Source organism: Gorilla gorilla, chromosome X (assembly GCF_029281585.2).
Source record: "Gorilla gorilla gorilla isolate KB3781 chromosome X, NHGRI_mGorGor1-v2.1_pri, whole genome shotgun sequence".
NCBI lineage: Eukaryota > Metazoa > Chordata > Mammalia > Primates > Hominidae > Gorilla > Gorilla gorilla.
The window spans coordinates 30,064,097-30,084,271 of NC_073247.2; the positions used below are offsets into that span (position 1 = coordinate 30,064,097).

At 43.5% G+C, this 20,175-nt stretch overlaps 1 protein-coding gene across 10 annotated transcripts in view; it reads right to left on the reverse strand.

The window, feature by feature from the left end:
- The window catches only part of SH3KBP1 (SH3 domain containing kinase binding protein 1), a 354,705-nt gene that overhangs the window by 52,555 nt on the left and 281,975 nt on the right, over positions 1-20,175 (reverse strand). For all 10 annotated transcript variants that reach the window (XM_055376721.2, XM_055376717.2, XM_055376718.2 and 7 more), the window contains 3 exons: positions 11,996-12,047; positions 9,118-9,198; positions 5,715-5,874 (listed from right to left, as the gene is read on the reverse strand). In XM_055376721.2, coding sequence (XP_055232696.1) covers positions 5,715-5,874; positions 9,118-9,198; positions 11,996-12,047 — 293 coding nt within the window. The remainder of the gene's footprint in view (positions 1-5,714; positions 5,875-9,117; positions 9,199-11,995; positions 12,048-20,175) is intronic.

Sequence of the window (20,175 nt, forward strand, 5' to 3'; positions counted from 1 at the left end):
CTGCTTCTATCTCTTGCCCTATCAGATTTATTTCCTTTTGAGGGTACACACCTGCCCTGCCCCTCAGGTTTCTTGCTTGCTGCCTTCCACTGCATGCGATTACTAGAGATAAGGGCAGCCTGCCTCTCTCCAGCATTTCCTTGGGTTTTTCTTTTTCTTCTTTTGGACTCTTCTCCCAAGTCTCAGGAACTCTTTTCACAGAGGAACCCATTTTTATTCAATTGCTAATACACCTTAGTATTATTATTATTATTATTATTATTATTATTATTTTTATTTTTATTTTTGAGATGCAGTTTCACTCTTGTTGCCCAGGCTGGAGAGCAATGGTGCAATCTTGGCTCGCTGCAACCTCTGCCTCCCGGGTTCAAGCGATTCTCCCGCCTCAGCCTCCTGAGTAGCTGGGATTACAGGCACCCGCCACCACGCCTGGCTAATTTTTTGTATTTTTAGTAGAGACAGGGTTTCACCATGTTGGCCAGGCTGGTCTCAAACTCCTGACCTCAGGTGATCCACTTGCCTAGGCCTCCCAAAGTGCTGGGATTACAGGCATGAGCCAGTGTGCCCAGCCCACCATTGAATTTTTAAATCAATGCTGGTATTACATTTTTGAAAGTCTTTTCTTCCTGTTGAAATTCCATATGAACTTACTTTCTAGAAGTGGGGAGAACATTCTTACTAAAGGTCAAGTATATTACTATCTGAGGAAGGGAGCGATCACTGTAAGAGCCTTCATGTGCGTTTCCACTTGCTCAGGCTGAACACAGACTGCTTACTGATGTCGCTGTGGTTTTCCTAGATATAATTCCTAAAAACTGTGAACTGGAACACCTGGGTCTGACCAGGACTAATATAATTATTAATTATAGTATTATAATTATTAATAATTATGGTGCTATTAATAAATAACATATATTATTTATGTATACTTATAAATATATTAATATACTAATATATTTATTAACACATATGTATATATTAACATATATTTATATATCAATGGTATATGTTTATATATTTCTAAATATATAAATATATATCATTTATATTTATATTTATACATATATATTGTTAATATATATTGATATATTTCTAAATATTTATATTAACAATATATAAAATATATATTACAAATATATGAATATATATTTGTAATATATCTTTTCTATATTTCAAAATATACAAATATATATTAATTGTATATACAAAATATACAATGTCCAACTGATTTTATGTTACCATATTAATAATATATATTTATATATTATATATATATTTATAAATATATATTAATATATATTGACATATATTTATACATATTTATAAATATATGTATATAAATATACAAAATACATATTTATATACATATATAAAATATATTTATATTTATATTTATAAATATGTATTTATAAATAGAAATACATATTTATATATTTATGGAGGAAAGGTCTCACTCTGTTGCCCAGGCTGGAGTGCAGTGGCACCATCACAGTTCACTGCAGACTCAACCTCCTGGGTTTAAGCAATCCTCCCACTTTAGCATCCTGAGTAGCTGGGACTACAGACGTGTACCACCATGCCTGCATAATTTTTAAAAATTTTTTTGTAGAGATGTGGTCTCACTATATTGCCCAGGTTGGTCTCGAGCTCCTGGCCTCAAGTCATCCTTCCACCTTGGTCTCCTAAAGTGCTGGGATTACAGACAGGAGCCACTGTACCTGGCCCTGTAATACGTTTTTTGTTAAGTGAATATATCTAAAAGTGATGATGCTTTTCCTAAACTTATGTACAGTATTCCTTTTTTCTGAAAGATGTTAGCTCCTGCTTAAAGAGAAAGAAATTACTCTCCTCTGAAAGCCGCACTTGGCAGCAAAATTACTGGCTGGTGAGAAGCAGCGTGAGCCCGGACGCTGCAGCTGGAGTGGCAATGCCTAGCTTCCAACGAGAGCTGCTTACAGTGACTACATGTCCATGCATGCAGTCGTCCACCTATCCATCCATTCACCTGGTCAGGTAAATCCTGGCGAAGATCTGGGTTCACACAGAACACAATACCCTTTCTCCAGAGGACCACTGACACAAAACTATTTGAATTAACATTCCTACCTCCACTAACTTGGCAGAAGAAAACAAGTGCATAAACCAATATACAGGTTGGTTGTTCAATGTAATCGCTTAGCAAAAAAATATAAAGTGCATTAAGTACCAAGGAACAATAAGCCTTTCTCTGACTTTTAAAAGTGTTTTTGTGTGGCAATCCATGGCATAATAGGTTACTTAGAATGTAAGACACGCATACACTAAAGAGCTTGTACGGAGGCTGGGAAGGACGACAGGAGAGGCAAAATTGAACAAAATATAAGCACTGGCACCTCCCCCTCTTTTAAGGAACCATGGCATTCAACAAGTGTTTGTTAAATGAGCCACTACCATATGCTCGACACCGTAAGGCATGTGGAGATGACAAAACACACTCTTGATCTGCTTTAAATCTGGTAAAGAAGTCCGGGGGTGTTTGCATCCCAAGTAGCACAGCATGGGGCCCAGCACTAGGCTAAACACGGGTGGCAGGCATTTGGAGGAGAGAGCAATCATGAGATCTAAGGGAAGGCTTCCAGAGGAGGGCATGCTAACAGGGGCTCTCAAATCTGAAGCACGAGCAGGCGCTTGAGAGGCAGCCAGGCAAGGAGGGGCAAGCACCGTCAACAACTTGGAAGAATCTAGAGCAATGGGTGTCACGGTGTGGATTCCACCACCACTACCAGCAGCAGCAGCAGCAGCAACTTTTAAAAATGTAAATTCTCAGGCCCACCCGAGACCTACTGTCAGCAACTGTGGGGATAGCACCCAGCCATCTGCTTTGAACAAGTTCTCCAGGTGATTCGGAGGCATGCTGGAGTTTGAGAACCACTGAGTTAGAGCAGGCACTGCCCTCCCTTAAACCGGCTAAGCAGGAATCTCAGGGCTTTCCTCCCCCACACCCTCCTGCAAACCAGTGTCTAGGGAGCTAGGCAGCCATGGGGTGTGTGGAGGGCTGGGGGCTGACCACCCTCTCCCAGGCTGCTCAGATGGCACGCACTGTTAAGAACAATTACATCTTCCACTGGCTTCACGAACCTCTCTCATGCATCTCCCTTCATGGCCTGGACTTCTAACTAACCACTGGATACTGGGAGACCCAGAGGCAGAGAAGAGATAAGCAGAGGAAGGAAGCAAATGGGACCTCTGTGAGCCCAGAAGTTTGGTGGTGATGCCACATTTCCCCCAGGCTTGCAAAGCCTGTACCTATCCTATAACCAGAGAGTTGCAAGCAACTCTAGAAGGCAAAGCAGCAGTTGGAATTCCACTTCTCTTCAATCAGATTGTTAGAAAGAGCAGCAGGAATATTTTGGAAATTGTTATTGAGCTAACGGAGATGTTTGTAGCCCCTGGAGACTAATAGAATTTGCCAGGGTGTGGCTTCAGTGATGTGCAACCTTTGCTGCTCCACATCTTCCCCATTTGTATAGCTCGTATTCTTTTCGGAAGCACTTTGGTTTAAATAAGTTTTTTCTTCTGATATACTAGCTTCTGGGCTGACCACACCACTGAAATGATCCTTGCTAAGGTCATCAAGGCTGTCAAGTGGCCCCAATATGTGCAGGTGCAAAGAACCTTCTATTGCCAGTTCATAGTAGAGGGTGGAACATGGAGAGGCCTCACCAACTCAACAGGGGGTGTCACATGGAGGCAATTGTTGGACTGGACCTCAGGAGATACCTGTAGAATGACACAGGTGAACCAGCTGCTACTTGAATGGGCTCACACGCACCTGAGATGACCACAGCTCTGTATCGACTGGGCAGCCAGCCCACGTTGCGACTTGCCTCTACATTTGAGCCTGGGAGTTGTGTTTTTGTTGTTGTCATTGTTATGAAAAGCAAATGAGCCATACTACAATACAGATGAATGTTGAAGACATCATGCTAAGTGAAATAAGCCAGTCATAAAAGGATGAATCCACTGGGCACGGTGGCTCACACCTGTAATCCCAGCACTTTGGGAGGCCCGAGGCGGGCAAATCGCCCGAGGTCAGGAGTTTGAGACCAGGCTGACCAACATGGAGAAACCCAGTCTCTACTAAAAATACAAAATTAGCCAGGCGTGGTGGCACATGCCTGTAGGCCCAGCTACTCGGGAGGGTGGGGCAGGTGAATCCCTTGAACCCAGGAGGAGGAGGTTGCGGTGAGCCGAGATCGTGCCATTGCACTCCAGCCAGGGCAACAAGAGCGAAACTCTGCCTCAAAAAAAAAAAAAAAAAAGATGAATCCTGTATGATTCCACTTACTGAGGTACCTGGAGTAGTCAAATCCATAGAGACAGAAAGTAGAATGGCGGCTGCCAGGGGCTGGGAGAGGGGGTAAATGGGGAGTCACTGTTTAAAGGGTGCAGAATTTCAGATTTACAAGATGAAAAGAGTTCTGGAAATGGTTGTACAACAATGTGAACGTACTTAATGCCACTGAACAGTGCACTTAAAATGGTTAGGATGGTAATTTTTACATTGTGTGTATTTTACCACTAATTAAAACTTGTCTTTAAAAGAGTAAATGAGCTCTTTTTGTCTTACTGCAGCGTGCCCAATTCAATAGGCAATAATCAAAATAACAATGAAAATAATGTTGATTTGCATACTTGGGAATTATTTAGGTGCATTCCATTATCATCCTCTATTTACAGATGAAAAAAGTGAGGTGAGAGGATAGAGTAGCCAAGCTCCTACTCCTCCCATGAATGAGGTGGGCTGAGATTCCAGCCCAGAGGTCTGTCTGACTCCAACGCAAGAGCTGTGAAAGTTGTGAATGCAACTTTCACCAGGCCAACTTAGCTCATAAGAACAAAAATTCAGTGACTGTGTGTTGACATGTACACCTAAAGACCTCTGAGTCACTGACCTGCCCTGGTGTGTTACACCAACACATATAATACATATATATTTTCATATTATGGTAGAAAGTCCTGGCAATGAACTTATGGAGAGAATTCAACAGTTCCTTGCTCTGTGGTAGGTATTTCAGGTCTGGAACACACAATGTCCAACTCTGATTTCATGGAACACATGCATCCAGCCAGCTGGCGAATGAATTTGCATTCTGTCAAGCACATCTCAGAACACATGCCTGCATAAAGCATGTCCCCAGCCTTTGAGGGTCTTAGAGTTAGAGACGTTCCTGGCTCGGGGTTCCATAACAGGCTGTACGGTGAAGAGCAGAGGGAGCCTGGGCTATGGAAAGAAGCCCTGCAGAGCAGTGAGGGTCAGGGGTCGTAGCCACACATGAGATATACATACTTGAGGCCAGCACAACATCCAGGGGGACAAAGAGGGACACGCCACCTGCATTTCCAGGCTGAAGGGCAGTTGGCCTTGCTTCTAATAAGGCCCAGGAAAAACCCCTGTGTGTGAGCAGGGCCTAAATGCTGGGTACCCAGTCCTCATCTGCCATCCTGAAACCCACACCGCACCCCTCAACCTCACACTCACTCCTGCCTGAGTGCAGGAGCAAGGACAGAAGTGGCCGGTGTCTTCAGATAATTTTGCTGGAGGATGTAAGAGGGAAGCTTGAGCACCCCCTTCTCCTCTCCCTTCCTCCCAAGGTCTGTGGCAGTCAGTTCCCCTCCTGTGTTCCTTCCATAGCCACCCCACACCCGCCCCGGAGGTGAGAGCACAGCAGTACCTGGTGTGTGTCAGCGGACCCATCGGTCTCTCCGGCCTTCTCGGGGGCAGTGCGCCAGGTCTGCTGAGAGAATTGGTCTTAGGTGGCCGAGGCTTTTTTGGCGGTATGGCAGGAACGGAGGGCTTCTGTAAATCCAGTTTTGGCTCTCTCTCTGGTCTTTCTTTAAATCATTGTTTAAAGAAAACAGATAGATCGAGTGTAAGTGACAGTACTTAGATGCAGATCACTCATTTCCTGCTTAAAAAAAAAAATTACTGATGCTATTTCTGAAGGTGATCATGGAAGGCCAAGAGCACCACTTATTCTTTGTCAGGTTAGAAGAAGTCCCACGGAGCTCACTGTTCCCTCCCTTGCACACCTTCACTCATGCTGGTCCTTCTGCCTGAAGCGCCCTTCTGGCCACCGCCCACCTTCAGCATACTCCAGCTCTTCCTTCGAAGCCTGGCTGAAACGTGACACTGCCATGTTCCCTTCCCAACAGCTCAAAGGCAGACTTCCTTCCTTCCTCACCTGAGCATTACAGGGCAGCGCTTTACAAACACGCTCAGACACTTTCTGGGTGTTTGCATGTTTGGCACAGCCTGTAGGCCGACAGCCCCTGAGGGCAGGGCCCAAGTCTGGTCATCTCCTCAGAGCTGTATGTGGTGCTGGCATGGAGTCAGGGCTCAGCAGAGGGCTGAGGGGTTTGGTCAATGGCCCACGGGACCTGCTGGGTATGGGAAGGAAAGAGGCCTGACACGTCTCAGGCTGGCCTCTGAAAAGGGCCATGAGCAAATAAAAGGGAGAGCATTTCAGGGAACAATGAGTTCTGGATTCTTCTTGTGCACAAGAAGTTTGAACTTGGAAGGCAAACTAGGACTTCACAGGTATAAGGTTTCCAAGGCTTTTTGGAGTCACAGATATTAGAATGAAGTTGAAGCCAGATCTGTTGGACGAACGGGGGCAGCGTTCAGTGACAACCTCATATTTTCTGTTCCCAACTAGCCTTGCTCCGTGTGTGGCATAAAAAGCATACATCCACATTCTTCTTGATAAAGATGGAACTTGAGAGAGTTGCCCAACGGACTATAGGCAGGCTCCCTATGCTTACTTGTAAGATGGTACTCAGGACACCTTTTACTTGCAAACACAGACTCATGTTGTTTGGGTGCCCAGATGGTTGGCAAAAGGTTAAAAAAAAAAACCCATCAGGGCTGGGCGCGGTGGCTCACATCTGTAATCTCAGAGCTTTGGGAGGGCAAGGCGGAAGGATCACTTGAGGCCAGGAGTTCGAGACCAGCCTGGGCAACACAGTAAAACCCCGTCTCTACAAAAACTAGCCGGGCATGGTGGCATACACCTGTAGTCCCAGCTATTCGGGAGGCTGAGGCGGGAGGATCTTGAACCCAGGAGTTCGAGTCTGCAGTGAGCTACAATCGCACCACTGCACTCCAGGCTGGGTGACAGAGCAAGACCCTGTCTCTAAAAAAATAAAATAAAAATAAACCCATCAGGTACTATTATGCTCATCCCCACAATGTGGGGAAATATGCTCCAATCAGGAATGCTGGCAACTCATTTTATGGCACACAGGGGCCAGAGGAGGAAGGGCTCTGTTGAAATGCAAAGCAGGGGACATTTCTCCTATTGCAGCAGGACAGGGACAGGAACTCCAGCAGCCTGCTGGATGAATGGAAAAGGGAGTTTGTGCTGACCCAACAGGGAAACCAAGTCTCCGGGTAGGGCTGATTCCCTGGCTTCCCTATTGCATCTGACCAGGGATTCTACGTCCCTCACCCGCTGTGGCATAGAACAAGGGATCATGGGAGATGAAGGAACCAGAGATGTGGGGCCACTTGGTCAGCCAACTAGGGTGGTTGTTCACATGTAAGCCTAGTCCATATGTTAGCATGGACTAGTGCAGGAAGTGTCCCCATCACGGAGCCTGGCTATTACCCAGAAACTAGCCATGTGTCCTCCATGAGGACAGAGGGTGGTGTCTGGTTATTTCACATCACACACTTTTTTTTTTTTTTTTAGACAGGGTCTCACTCTGTTGCTCAGGCTGGAGTACAGTGGCATGATCACAGCTCACAGCAGTCTTGATTTCCAGACTCAAGCGATCCTTCCACCTCAGCCTCTCAAAGTAGCTGGGACTATGGACACAGGCCACCAGGCCTGGCTATTTTTTTTTTTTTTGGTAGAGACAGGGTCTTGTTATGTTGCCCAGGCTGGTCTTGAACTCCTGGGCTCAAGTGATCCTCCCGCCTCAGCCTCCCAAAGTACTGGGATTACAGGTGTGAGCCACTGTGCCTGGCCACACCAATGCTTTTATACAAAGAGTTATTCATATAGTATATACTCAGTGGCTGTTTTTTTTCTTCAATCCGTGACACAGACCTGGCCTTCACAATGAGGTTCCACAAGTCAAGTTCTAACTGCTCACTGTGAAAGAAAGAGGTATAGCTTCTTAAGAGCTGGCAATGTTGGTAAAATTTTTGGCAGGCTGATATCAAATATCAAATTTCACAATAAAATTTCATGAGGCCACCAAGGAGCACCTCCAAATAATTACATTCATTAATTCAGCATTTCTCTTGTGACTTAAAAATAACTGCTTTTTAAAATGGGATTTGCTCAGCCTCCTGTTCGTAATAACATAGCACTTTTCCCATAAAAATGTGTGATCAATCAAATCCTAGACACCTAATAAAATGAGTCCTTCTACAGTATGCAGATTTCTTTGGGAGAGACTCTCAAAATGGTAGGAGTCAAACACGTTCATAAACCTGACTGCAGGACACACATTAACCTACTTCCCTGCCAATGACACTCCTGACCACCTTCAGGAGACGCTGGGGACCAAGCTGCTTTCCCAGTATTACCATGCCACCCTCCCCTCCTCCAACATCCTTGACCAAGGACATCTGTCTGTAATAACGTTACCCAGAGTCAAGGGTCCATGAGTGACCAAAGAAAAGAGCTTTCATTTGTTTATTTATCTGGACGTGAATTTCACTAAGCCAAATCCATCCATCAACAGTGAATGAGCACCTTGGGACACTAGGCATGAAGGACAGGCTAAGTGGAAACTGACAGATATATACCAGGCCCTAAACGAACTTACATCCGACTTCAGGGTGCGGAGAGGGTGGCCATGGTAGAGACATCAGGAAACAGCAGCAATGTGTTAATTGACTAGACTGGTTATTTTTCATCTGATGAGAAATTGTGGTCCCACGAAGTACCACATAACCCTCTCCTACTTCCTTAGCAATAGGATTTGTAAAAGCAATCAAAACAAAACCATGATCACCATATTCCAAAGGAAAAGCAAATTCTGTGGGTATTCTGGACTAGCCGTGTAACAGACAGCTTCAGCTCTTGCTGTTCTGGAAGTGCCAATGAAGAATTGATTTCATACCTTTTTCTTCTGTTCTGTTTGGAAGCATTTCTGGTCTTTCAGGAGGTATCTTTTTAATTTCATGTTTTCTCTCAGTGGTGCCTAGGAGGGAAAGGGTAATAGTGATCAGAAAATGTTTTCTGTACTCAATTACTACACACACCAGCATTTAAATCTTTATCAGGTAGAGCAAAGTCAGTAAGATTTTTTTCCCCTGAGTTGGGCGTTAGCATTATCTGGCAAACACGAGCTGTTTAGAAACAGAGCAGAAGACATTTCTGGCCTATGTCATTAAGTTCACCTACCTATGTATCCTTAATTTATAAGAATACCACTAATAATATTTTCTGATATTTAAGCCTGATTTCCTTAGGCATCAATATAGTCACAGGAAATCACTGGGTGGGGGTGGAGAATGTGTATAAATAAATGTCAATTATCAAACTTTACAAATAAGGGGCCACTGAATGTTGTGTTCTACCAAAAAAAGGGGGTTTCATAGGAATCTGGATCCCATTTTGTAGCCATTTTAAAACAGGGCCTGGAATTACCTGATATTCCTCCCAGTAAGAGGTGAGGTCTACATCCCCTTGCCAGGAATGTGGGTGGGCCTGTGACTGCTTCAATCAGTGGCAGGAATGATACCACATAACTTCCAAAGCTGAGTCATAAAAGTCCCTGTAGTTTATGCTTTATTTGCTGGAATACTGAACTTCCATGTAAGAAGTCAACTACCCTGGAGAGGCCACAAACAGATGCTCCAGCCTATAGCCCCAGCTGAAGCCCAGCCTTCCAGGCACCCTTGCCAAGGGGAGCCAGACATGTGAGAGAAACATTCATCTTCAAAGTGGATCCTCCAGCTTCAGCTAGTTCAGTATTCCCAGCTGAGGTCCCAGATATGACGGAGCAGAGACAAGCCATCCCAGCCATGGTCTGTTCTTGACCCACAGAATCCATGAACATAAGAAGGTTGTTGTTTTATGCCACCAAATTTGGGGTCCTTCAAGTATTACATTTTTTCAAATGTACCACTTAGCACTTAGCCTTTACCCACATGGACTGCAGCTGCTCCCTTACCTGGGGTTTCCTCATTGGTGCCAGTGGCCTCAGGCATGTAAGAGCACTTGAGAAATAGCTAAAGCACAAACCAGTCAAAAGTACTCCTCTTATGTATGGACTGGGCTGAGTTCTTAACAAACTCTTTACATGACCAGTTCCAAAGATGGGTGCTTGGTACTAGAAATCTCAATTACACAACCTCAGAGAACAAAAGAAGTTAAAAAAAATCCACCAAACACACCCTTTACTTAATTCCTCTTAATGACTCACTACAAATTAATCACCACATCTCATTTCTGTCAATTTCATATCTGATTTTTTTTGGTAAAATAATCAAACGCAAGGAAAGTTGACGATGGAGAAAATATGAATATCTATCTCCCCATTACAAAGCAGTTCCCACGATCATTCAGGCAGGATAAATGAGCAGTAATCTATAAAGATTAAATGCCATCCTGCTTTGCCCCACAGAGACCCATCATAAACTTTGGTAAAATTGTTTTAAAAGGGTAAGAATTTGCCTACCATGCTACAATCTACTCACCTAACAATAATGAAGTCGGTATCATTCCTAGAGACACAGAAAGAACTGACAATCCTACTATACTGAAGAATCCAATCTTAGCTACATTCTAGACTGCCTGAGCCTTGGACTCCTCAACTAATCTCCACGGTCTCTGATCAATTACCAAGGCCTATAGGGAAAGGGGTCTTCAGAGAAAAGTAAATAAATAGCTTGCTTCAATTTCAGCACAATAAAATATATGGCCAGAACCACTAGGTGGCAAAATGAAACTGCTCAATGCAAACAAGGATGGGGGCGGAGCAAAAGATGTAATTAACATCCCATTTCAGGACTTAATCTCTATAATTCTCAACTATGCCAAAGGGAATGGGAAAGGAATTTGGGGTCAAGTTTATCCTCCTAACTTGGTGGGCCAAAAGAACTTAAAAATCACTTCTTAATAAGTTTATAAATAAACCAATCTTGAAATTTATTCATAATTTAACTGTTATAGAAATATCATAATTGTGAATGTGTAGAACTAAAAATACCCTTTCTCTTCTATTTTAGTTGTTAATTTTTTAAAATGCTACTTAACTAATAACTCATAGAGGCATTTTTCCCTATAATTAATTTTAACTATTATAAAGAGGAGTTCTACCGGGAAATATGAAATATCTTTTTATATATGAGAATCCAGTGTGAAACAAGCTACCAAATGTTCAACATCAATTCTTCCTATATTATTCAACCTGAATATCTGAACTACACAGAAAAAAAGTGAATTAGACTCTTCAAAATTAAACAAGAATCATAAGGAAAAGTATTTATTGCTAGAAAAACATATTTTTGTTGAGGGGTAAGTGAAGTCAGTACAAATTTTGGTTAACCACATGGGACAGATATCGAAAATTCAGCAACACTATATACGCACAACAATGCTATGACCTGTGGGAAACAATCTTCCCTAAGCTGACCTTCAACTGGGCACAGGTGAAACAGGGCAATTCAGTTCTTTTCTCCTCAAAAGCTGTTTACTTAAAAAAACCCAAACTTGTTTTTTTGTTTGTTTGTTTGTTTTAATTCTTTCTGATCATTCTCATTGGGAGCCTAGATTTTTACACTATATCAGGGTCACATTTTAATGGTATGTTTATCTTTTAGGAAAAACAGAAGTATCTTTAAAACCTGCCTGCTGAGATCAAATCGTAACTTCCCAAGTAGTCAATCTATGGCACTTGAACCAGGAATCCCGAACTCTACACTGAGGATGATTTGAATATATGCAAAAAGAAAGACACATATTTTATTTGATGGAACTGAAAGGTACATTACCTGCCCCTTGTTTGATGACAGGAGCGGATGGAGGCGGTGGCTTCTTGGGTCTCTGAAAAATTAATAAAAATTATACCACATGAGATTGTTGGCAAGCCTGTCCTCTCACAGAAGGACCACAGACATTGTTTTCTATGTGCAGTTTGGACAATTTAGAGAACCTCTCCAAAAAAATTGAGCAATTCTCTCTCCAGGGACGTCAGTTTTTGGCACCTCTAAACAAACACTAAAATAAATCCAGTCGGCAAAACAAAACTCCAATCGACAAATGAAACGCCATTTCCCCCTTTCTAAATTTGTAACAGCCTTCTGGAAAAGCACGGCTCAGCAAAAATGGCCTGAAACCAGCAAGCACAATGGTACTCCTACGCTGAAGCTGCATTTGCAATTAAGATTTAATCTGCTGAATAACCATGCATTCGAAAAAGAGTCACTGCAAAGATTCAAAATCAAATCTGCTCTGGATGTAGGACTTTCAACAAAATGCAGGCTGAGGGCCCACTGCAGCCACATCAGGTTGCAAGCCTTCTGCCCCTTTCTACACCGAGGCTGGCAGGCCATTTGTTAGACACCCCACAGACTCATTGTACACGTGATAAACTGGAACACAGAGGGATTTTTTTGTTGTTGTTGTTTGGTTTTTTTTTTGTTTTGTTTTTGTTTTTTTGCATATCAGCCGTGATTTGTTTTTCTCACATGCTGTCACTCTGTAGGTGATGGAGGTAGCAGTGCAATCAATGGCATTCATCCCTGAACTGGTTCCAGAGTAGCCAGCATTTTCTTGCCACCTAGGATTGACTGTGGGAGAGAGATGATCAGGCTGGACTTGGAAAATTATTCCATGGCCAAAGAATCCAGCCAGGGCACTGTTCTCAGACAGCTGTGTTAGGGGGAAGCAGTGATCTCTGATTCTGGGTGCATATGTGTGCGCACACATGTGTGTGTCATTCTTAATGTTTTTCTGTATTGTCTCTATGAGTGCAGAGAAATATACTTTATTAAAATAAAGAAAGCTGCTCTAAGGGCCACCTGCCCTTACACACAGGTCCTCCATGGGATGGATGTGTTTCTGCCTCATGATCTCACATTATTCTTTCCCCTTTTGCCAGCCCCTTCTAGCTCTCTACTAACTCTTTTTCTTCCTCCCTTCTCTGTCGTTGTGTTAATTATCCTGGGGACAGATGTGTGTTTACCTAACAAAAGTATCAGTGAAGTTCTGCCAGTTAACCTTCCTTTACCTCGGAATCAGAGTACAGGCATACCTCAGAGATAACGCAAACTCGGTTTTAGACCACTGCAATAAAGCGAGTCACAGGAATTTTTTTGGTTTCCTGGTGCACATAAAAGTTATGTTTATGCTCTACTGTAGTTTATTCAGTGTGTGATAGCATGTCTAAAAAAGCAATGTACGTACCTTAATTTAAAAATACTTCACTGCTAGAAAAAACTAATGATATCTGAGCCTTCAGCGAGTTGTAAACTTTTTGCTGGGGGAGGGTCTTGCCTCAATGTTGACAGCAGCTGACTGATCAGGGTGGTGGTGGCTGAAGGTTGGGGTGACTGTAGCAATTCCTTAAAATAGGACAACAATGAAGTTTGCCATATTGATTGACTTTCTTTCGTGAAAAATTTTTCTGTATCATGCGATGCTGTTTGATAGCATTTTACCCAGAGTAGAACATCTTTCAATACTGGAGTCAATCCTCTCAAATCCTGCCACTGCTTTATCACTAAGCATATGTAATACTCTAAACTCGTTGTTGTCATTTCAACAATGTTCACAGCATCTTCACCAGGAGTAGATTCCATCTCAAGAAATCACTGTCTTCGCTCATCCATAAGAAGTAACTCTTCATTCATTCAAGGTTGATCATGAGATTGCAGCAATTCAGTCATATCTTCAGGCTCCACTTCAAATTCTACTTCTCTTGCTATTTCCACCACATCTGCAGTTACTTCCTCCACTGAAGTCTTGAACCCCTGAAAGTCATCCCTGAGGGTTGGAATCAACTTCTTCCAAACCCCTGTTAATGTTGATATTTTGACCTCCTCCCATGAATCAAAAATATTCTTACTGGTATCTAGAATGGTGAGCCCTTTCCAGAATTATTTCAATTGACTTTCCCCAGATCCATCAGAGGAATCACTATCTACAGCAGCTATAGACTTATAAAATGTATTTCTTAAATAACAAGACTTGAAAGTTGAAACGACTCTGATCCATGGGCTGCAGAACGGATGTTGTAGTAGCAGGCATGAAAACGGCATTCATCTTCTTATACATCTCCATCAGGGCTCTTGGGTGACCAGGTGCATTGTCAATAAGCAGTAATATTTTGAAAGGAATCTTTTTTTCTAAGCAGTAGGTCTCAACAGTGGGCTTAAAATATTTAGTAAACCATGCTGTAAACAGATGTGCTATCATCTAGGCTTTGTTTTTCCCTCTATAGAACAGAGGCAGAATAGATTTAGCATAATTCTGTTTTTGTTGTTTTTGAGACAGGATCTCACTCTGTCGCCCAGGCTGGAGTGCAGTGGTGCGATCATGGCTCACTGCAGCCTTGACCTCCCAGGCTCAAGAGATCCTCTCACTTCAGCTTCCCAAATAGCTGAGGCCACAGGTGCACACCACCACAACTGGCCAGTTTTATTATTTGTAGAGATGGAGTCTTGCTATGTTGCCCAGGCTGGTCTCAAACTCCTAGGCTCAAGTGATCCTCCTGCCTTGGCCTCCCAAAGTGCTGGGATTATATGCATGAGCTGTCGTGTCTGGCAGCATAATTCTTAAGTGCCCCAGGATTTTCAGAATGGTAAATGAGCACCAGCTTCAACTTAAAGTCACCAGATGCATTAGCCCCTACTAAGAGAGTCAGCCTGCCCTTTGAAGCTTTGAGGCCAGATATCAACTTCTCTAGCTATGAAAGTCCTAAATTATATCTTCTTTCAATCAAAGGCTGTTTCATCAATGGAAAATCTGTTGTTTAGTGTAGCCACCTTCATCAAAGCTAGATCTTCTGGATAACTTGCTGCAGCTTCTCCATCAGCACTTGCTGCTTCACCTTGTACTTTTATGTTATAGAGATGGTGTCTTTCCTTAAACCTCAATAACCAACCTCTGCTGGCTTCCAACTTTTCTTGTGCAGCTTCTTCACTTCTCTCAGCCTTCATAGACTTGAATAGAGTTAGGGCCTTGCTCTGAATTAGACCTTGGCTTAAAGAAGTGTTGTGGCTGGTTTGATCTTCTATTCAGACCACTCAAACTTTCTCCATATCATCAGCAAGTCTGTTTTTATTTATTTATTTATTTATTTAATTTATTTATTTATTTATTTTATTTATAGAGATGGAGTCTCACTATGTTGCCCAGGCTGGTCTCAAGCTCCTGGGCTCAAGTGATCCTCCCATCTTGGCCTTCCAAAGTGCTGAGATAACAGGCGTGAGCCACCATGCCTGGCAATAAGGCTGTTTTACTTTCTTATCATTCATGTGTTTACTGGAGTAGCACTTTTAATTTCCTTCACGAATTTTTCCTTTGCATTCACAGCTTGTCTAACTGTTTAGTGCAAGAGGCCTAGCTTTTGGCCTGTCTCAGCTTTCAACATGCCTTCTTCACTAAGCTCGATCATTTCTAGCTTTTGATTTAAAGTGACAGATATGTGGCTTTTCCTTTCACTTGAACACTTACAGGCTATCATAGGGCTGTTAGTTTGCCTCATTTCAACATTGTTACATACCAGGAAATAGTGAAGCCCAAGGAGAGGGAGAGATGGGGAATCGTAGGTCAATGGAGTAGTCAGAACACACACAACATTGATCAATTAAGTTTGCCATCTTATATGGGCACAGTTTATGGTGCCTCAAAACAATTACAATAGTAATGTCAAAGATCACTGATCACAGATTACCCATAACAGGTATAATAATAATAAAAAAGTTTGAAATGTTGTGAGAATTACCAAAATGTAACACAAAGACATGAAGTGAGCACATGCTATTGGGAAAATAGCACCAGTAGGTTTGCTCCACATAGGGTTACCACAACCGTTGAATTTGTAAAAAACGCAATATCTGAAACACAATAAAGGAATGCACAGAAGAATGAAGTATGCCTGTCATTCCTTATTTACAAAACTGCCAACACCCCGTGGCCTTATTCTTCCCAGCCAAGTCCCAAGGACACCTACCCCTGGACATCTTCCTCACTCCTTGCTGGTCTGAATTTTTCTATAGCCAATTTCACATGAGCCTCCTTTCGCTGAGGCCATTACCCCAGCGACCTTGCCTCAAACCACAGGGCCCCAAATTTAAAAACGACAATTACAAGTCATCATATTTTCCAAGATTACTGGTCAAAGAAAAAAAAAATCCCTTTACTGTTGTGTCACATTTAGCATGTAGCAGACACATGAAATGTGACAGAGCAGAGGGGCACCAGGGGAGGGAGAGAGGAAAATGTTGCACTAACAGACAGTGTATGAAGAGTGTGGTCACAGCAAGCATGTGTGTGAATGTGGCAAAGGACAGAGACAGAAGTGTGAAGTTTTGTTCGGAAACCCGGCAGTTGCGGAGGCAGTTGGGAGCACAGTTTTGAAAGGAAGGAACAGTTTGTGAGCTGTCTGTCTTGCATCTACCACTCTTGATCAATGCTGGCCAGGTGCCTGCTTTGCTTACTAGCAGAGAGGGTTCACAAGTTTTCCTCTTTTTTAATCCTTTACTGACTTCACTTTCTCTGGTTCCATCAAACTTAGCCTTCATGCTTTTTCAAAGGAGAAAAGATGCCATATTTTCAAACAGGATGTCTTTAAGGTAATTCTAAATAAAAATCAGGACCAGGGTTCTATGCAGCTGTAGACTGTCCCCGTCCCCAAAATGATTCATAAAGTATTGCACATGGGCCTACAATGTTTTTTAAAAAATGCAACAGGTGCCAGGCGTGGTGGCTCACGCCTGTAATCCCAGCACTTTGGGAGGCAGAGGCGGGCAGATCACGAGGTCAGGAGATCGAAACCACGGTGAAACCCCATCTCTACTAAAAATACAAAAAATTAGCCGGGCACGGTGGCAGACACCTGTAGTCCCAGCTACTCAGGAGGCTGAGGCAGGAGAATGGCGTGAACCCGGGAGGCGGAGCTTGCAGTGGGCGAGACTCCGTCTCAAAAAAAAAATGCAACAGGCCCAGCACTTTGGGAGACCGAGGCAGGGAGATTGCCTGCACTCAGGAGTTTGAGAGCAGCCTGGGCAACACAGTGAAAACCCATCTCTACAAAAAATGCAAAAAGTCAGTCGGGCATGGTGGCGCATGCCTGTGGTCCCATCTACTCGGGAGGCTGAGGCAGGAGGGTTGCTTGAGCCCGGGAGGCAGAGGCTGCAGTGAGCTGAGATCGTGCCACTGCACTCTAGCCTGGGCAACAGAGGGAAACCCTGTCTCAATTAAAAAAAAAATGAAACAAATTAAAAATTTCTTTTTAAATGCAACAGGAAGACAAGGCAGTGTGAACTGAGAAGGCAAAACAGGTGATTCTCCAGCAAAATGTGACAGTAGAAAATTCATCACAGGAGTTCACTATTCTCAAATAAAAAGACATGAAGAGATCATTTAGTTGATTTCCCTCCAAACATCCCATTGTGACTGGATAAAGAAAATGGGGCTGGGGTCCTCCGGGCTAAGTAGTAGGTCAAGGTTTCCTGTGTGGAGTTTAACAGTAATAAGATATTAACCAGCTCCTATAGGTGCACACACAAAAACATCCTTTCAACTCAGGCAAGTATTTAAGTCCTGAGTTTCTAGAGGCACTTGTTCTATTTATTCTCTTTATCCCTCCCTCCATGGTGAAGGTAAAATGCTCCAGCTCCAACCTCAGGTGGCTTCAGCCTGCTCAATTTGCAGGTAAGTGCTAAAAAAAACAGTGGATATTAAGAGCTGCAAGTCATCACACGAGTCCCCCCTGCAGCTGAGATCACTGAGGCCCAGAAAGGCTGTTTCAACAGCTAGTTGGTAGCCAGAGGGCCCAGAACTCTATGTTTCTCAATGTCCAGACTACGGGAATTCATTTCACAAGAACCAACATGAATATAATGGTAACAAAATCAATGAACCCACATTTTCTGATTTCTGGGAGAGCCGAATGCCTTCCATAGTCTTCATATATGGAGGGAGCACAGGCCTAAGTGCACATGCGTCCGTGTCTGCTTGTGTGCGGGGTTGTTGGCTGGCACCAAGACATGCAGACACCATCCTTCAAAGGATATATTAGCTAGATTTGATTTTTACCTTTACATTACCAGGAAGGAAATAGATATAAACGTTCTGGAATGAGAATGGCAGGAAGACAAGCTTTGTTTCCTGTGAAGGATTTCAGAACTGACTCTGCCCTTTGCTTGGCAAGACTGGCCCTTCCCAAGCAAAAGGCTCATTGGCTGGCTCAACTGTTCCCCCTGGCAGGAATCTGGTTTGCTACTTTGCCTCTTGAGCTGGTTTGCCTTCAGAGCTCTGGCCCCAGAGATGTGATTTGGTAAAAAACAAACAAACACAGACAGAAGTGTATCCTGATGGCTGGGTAACCTTTAAAGGGCTTCGTTAGAGGAATATGGTGAGGTTCTGGAAGTAAGTCTCAGCTTGATTTTCAGCAATTCTGGACTTTGGGAGACCTCCTCCACACATCCCACTAAGTTCTCTGGCGGTGTCTGTGGGTGAGGCTGGAGAGGGGACACAAATGGACAGCTCCTGATTAGGGCACCCCTTTGCAGCTCTAGAAACACATGGGGATCTCCACTCTGCCCTTTTCTCCCCTGCCCCTAGAGGAACAGCCACACCTTTGAAATGTGCAGCTAAAGCTATGCTCTAGGTGATGACAGTGTCTTAAACTGCACCTCTGTACCCTATAGAGTCCCCAGCAACTGCCTGCCCTGTCACCCACACTGGAGATCCCCAGGGACCTAGGGAACCTGCTCTTGGAAGAGTCTTTCTCTAGTTTCCTTCCTCAGCCTCTGGCCTAGTGGTCTACATCCATCATCTCCCATTCAGACTGATGGCCTATTGGGTGGTCAGCCAGGCCTTGGCATTTGGTTTCTCCCTAAGATGCTCTCACAGTTCACCCCTTGGCTCACCCCTTCATTCCATCTGCCCCACCCTGAAAGTGATGCCTTGATTCCATGCCCAGACCCCATGATCAGATGGAAGGATCTGGGCCTCTCTTGGTCTGGGAAGGACAATCTGACAGGAGGCCAGCTTCCCCCTGCCCCTCCCTTCCACTCTTCCTCCTCTTTTGTACAAGAGAAAGCAGCAAGCAGGAGAGGAGAGGCAGGAGGAAGAGAAGATACACTCTGGCACCAACCAACTAAAGGACCATGGGTTCTTCACCAGCAACCATGTACCATGCATGCTGTAAGGCCCCATGAAGGAGAAGCTTGGGACATGGGCTCTGCCTTCAAAGACTACAGGCTGTAAGTACAGCTGGAGAAGGGAGAGGGAATACCATCTGGGTGGCTTTGAGAAAGTCCACTGGGGCTGAGTCAATAGGCCATACTCGGATGACATTAACTCCTTGACAAACCCCATTTCTTTGCATGTGAAACCACCCATGAAACTAAATGTTCAAGACAGATAATGTTTAGGTAAATTTTTTTCATAAGGCTGCTTATTAGAAGCACATATTTCTTTCTTTTGGAAGGCTAAAAAACAGGGAAATTATCGGGCATCTTCAGAAACTAGAAAAACAACTGTTCTTGTTATAGATGCCACGTTTTCAAACAAGATGTCTTTTAAGATGATTCTAAATAAAAACTAGGGCCAGGGCTAAAGGCTAAAGGACATGATGAATAATAAAGAAAATGTTGACTAAGAACAGATTTTATGGACTGAGTTGTCAGAAGATGGAGGCTAAGTAAGGTGAGGGGCCTCCTACGAATTTGGTATAGGGAAGGTAGAGTTAAACCAGCAAAATTCAGCCATTGTGGGAATCGAGCAAGAGACTTCCCTTCTTGCAAAAGTTTGGAACCTGCAAAACTTGTGCTAAAAAAAATCGTAAGAGGGTGGGTTGGCACATGATTATAATGGAGAAAGTGGGAAATCTAACTGATTGCATCACAATGTGTCTGGAGATTGATGTGAACAGGAAGGGTCCAGTCAGTCATGAAAACAAAGACAAATGGAGGCCGAAGGCAGTGGTGCAGTGCTCTTA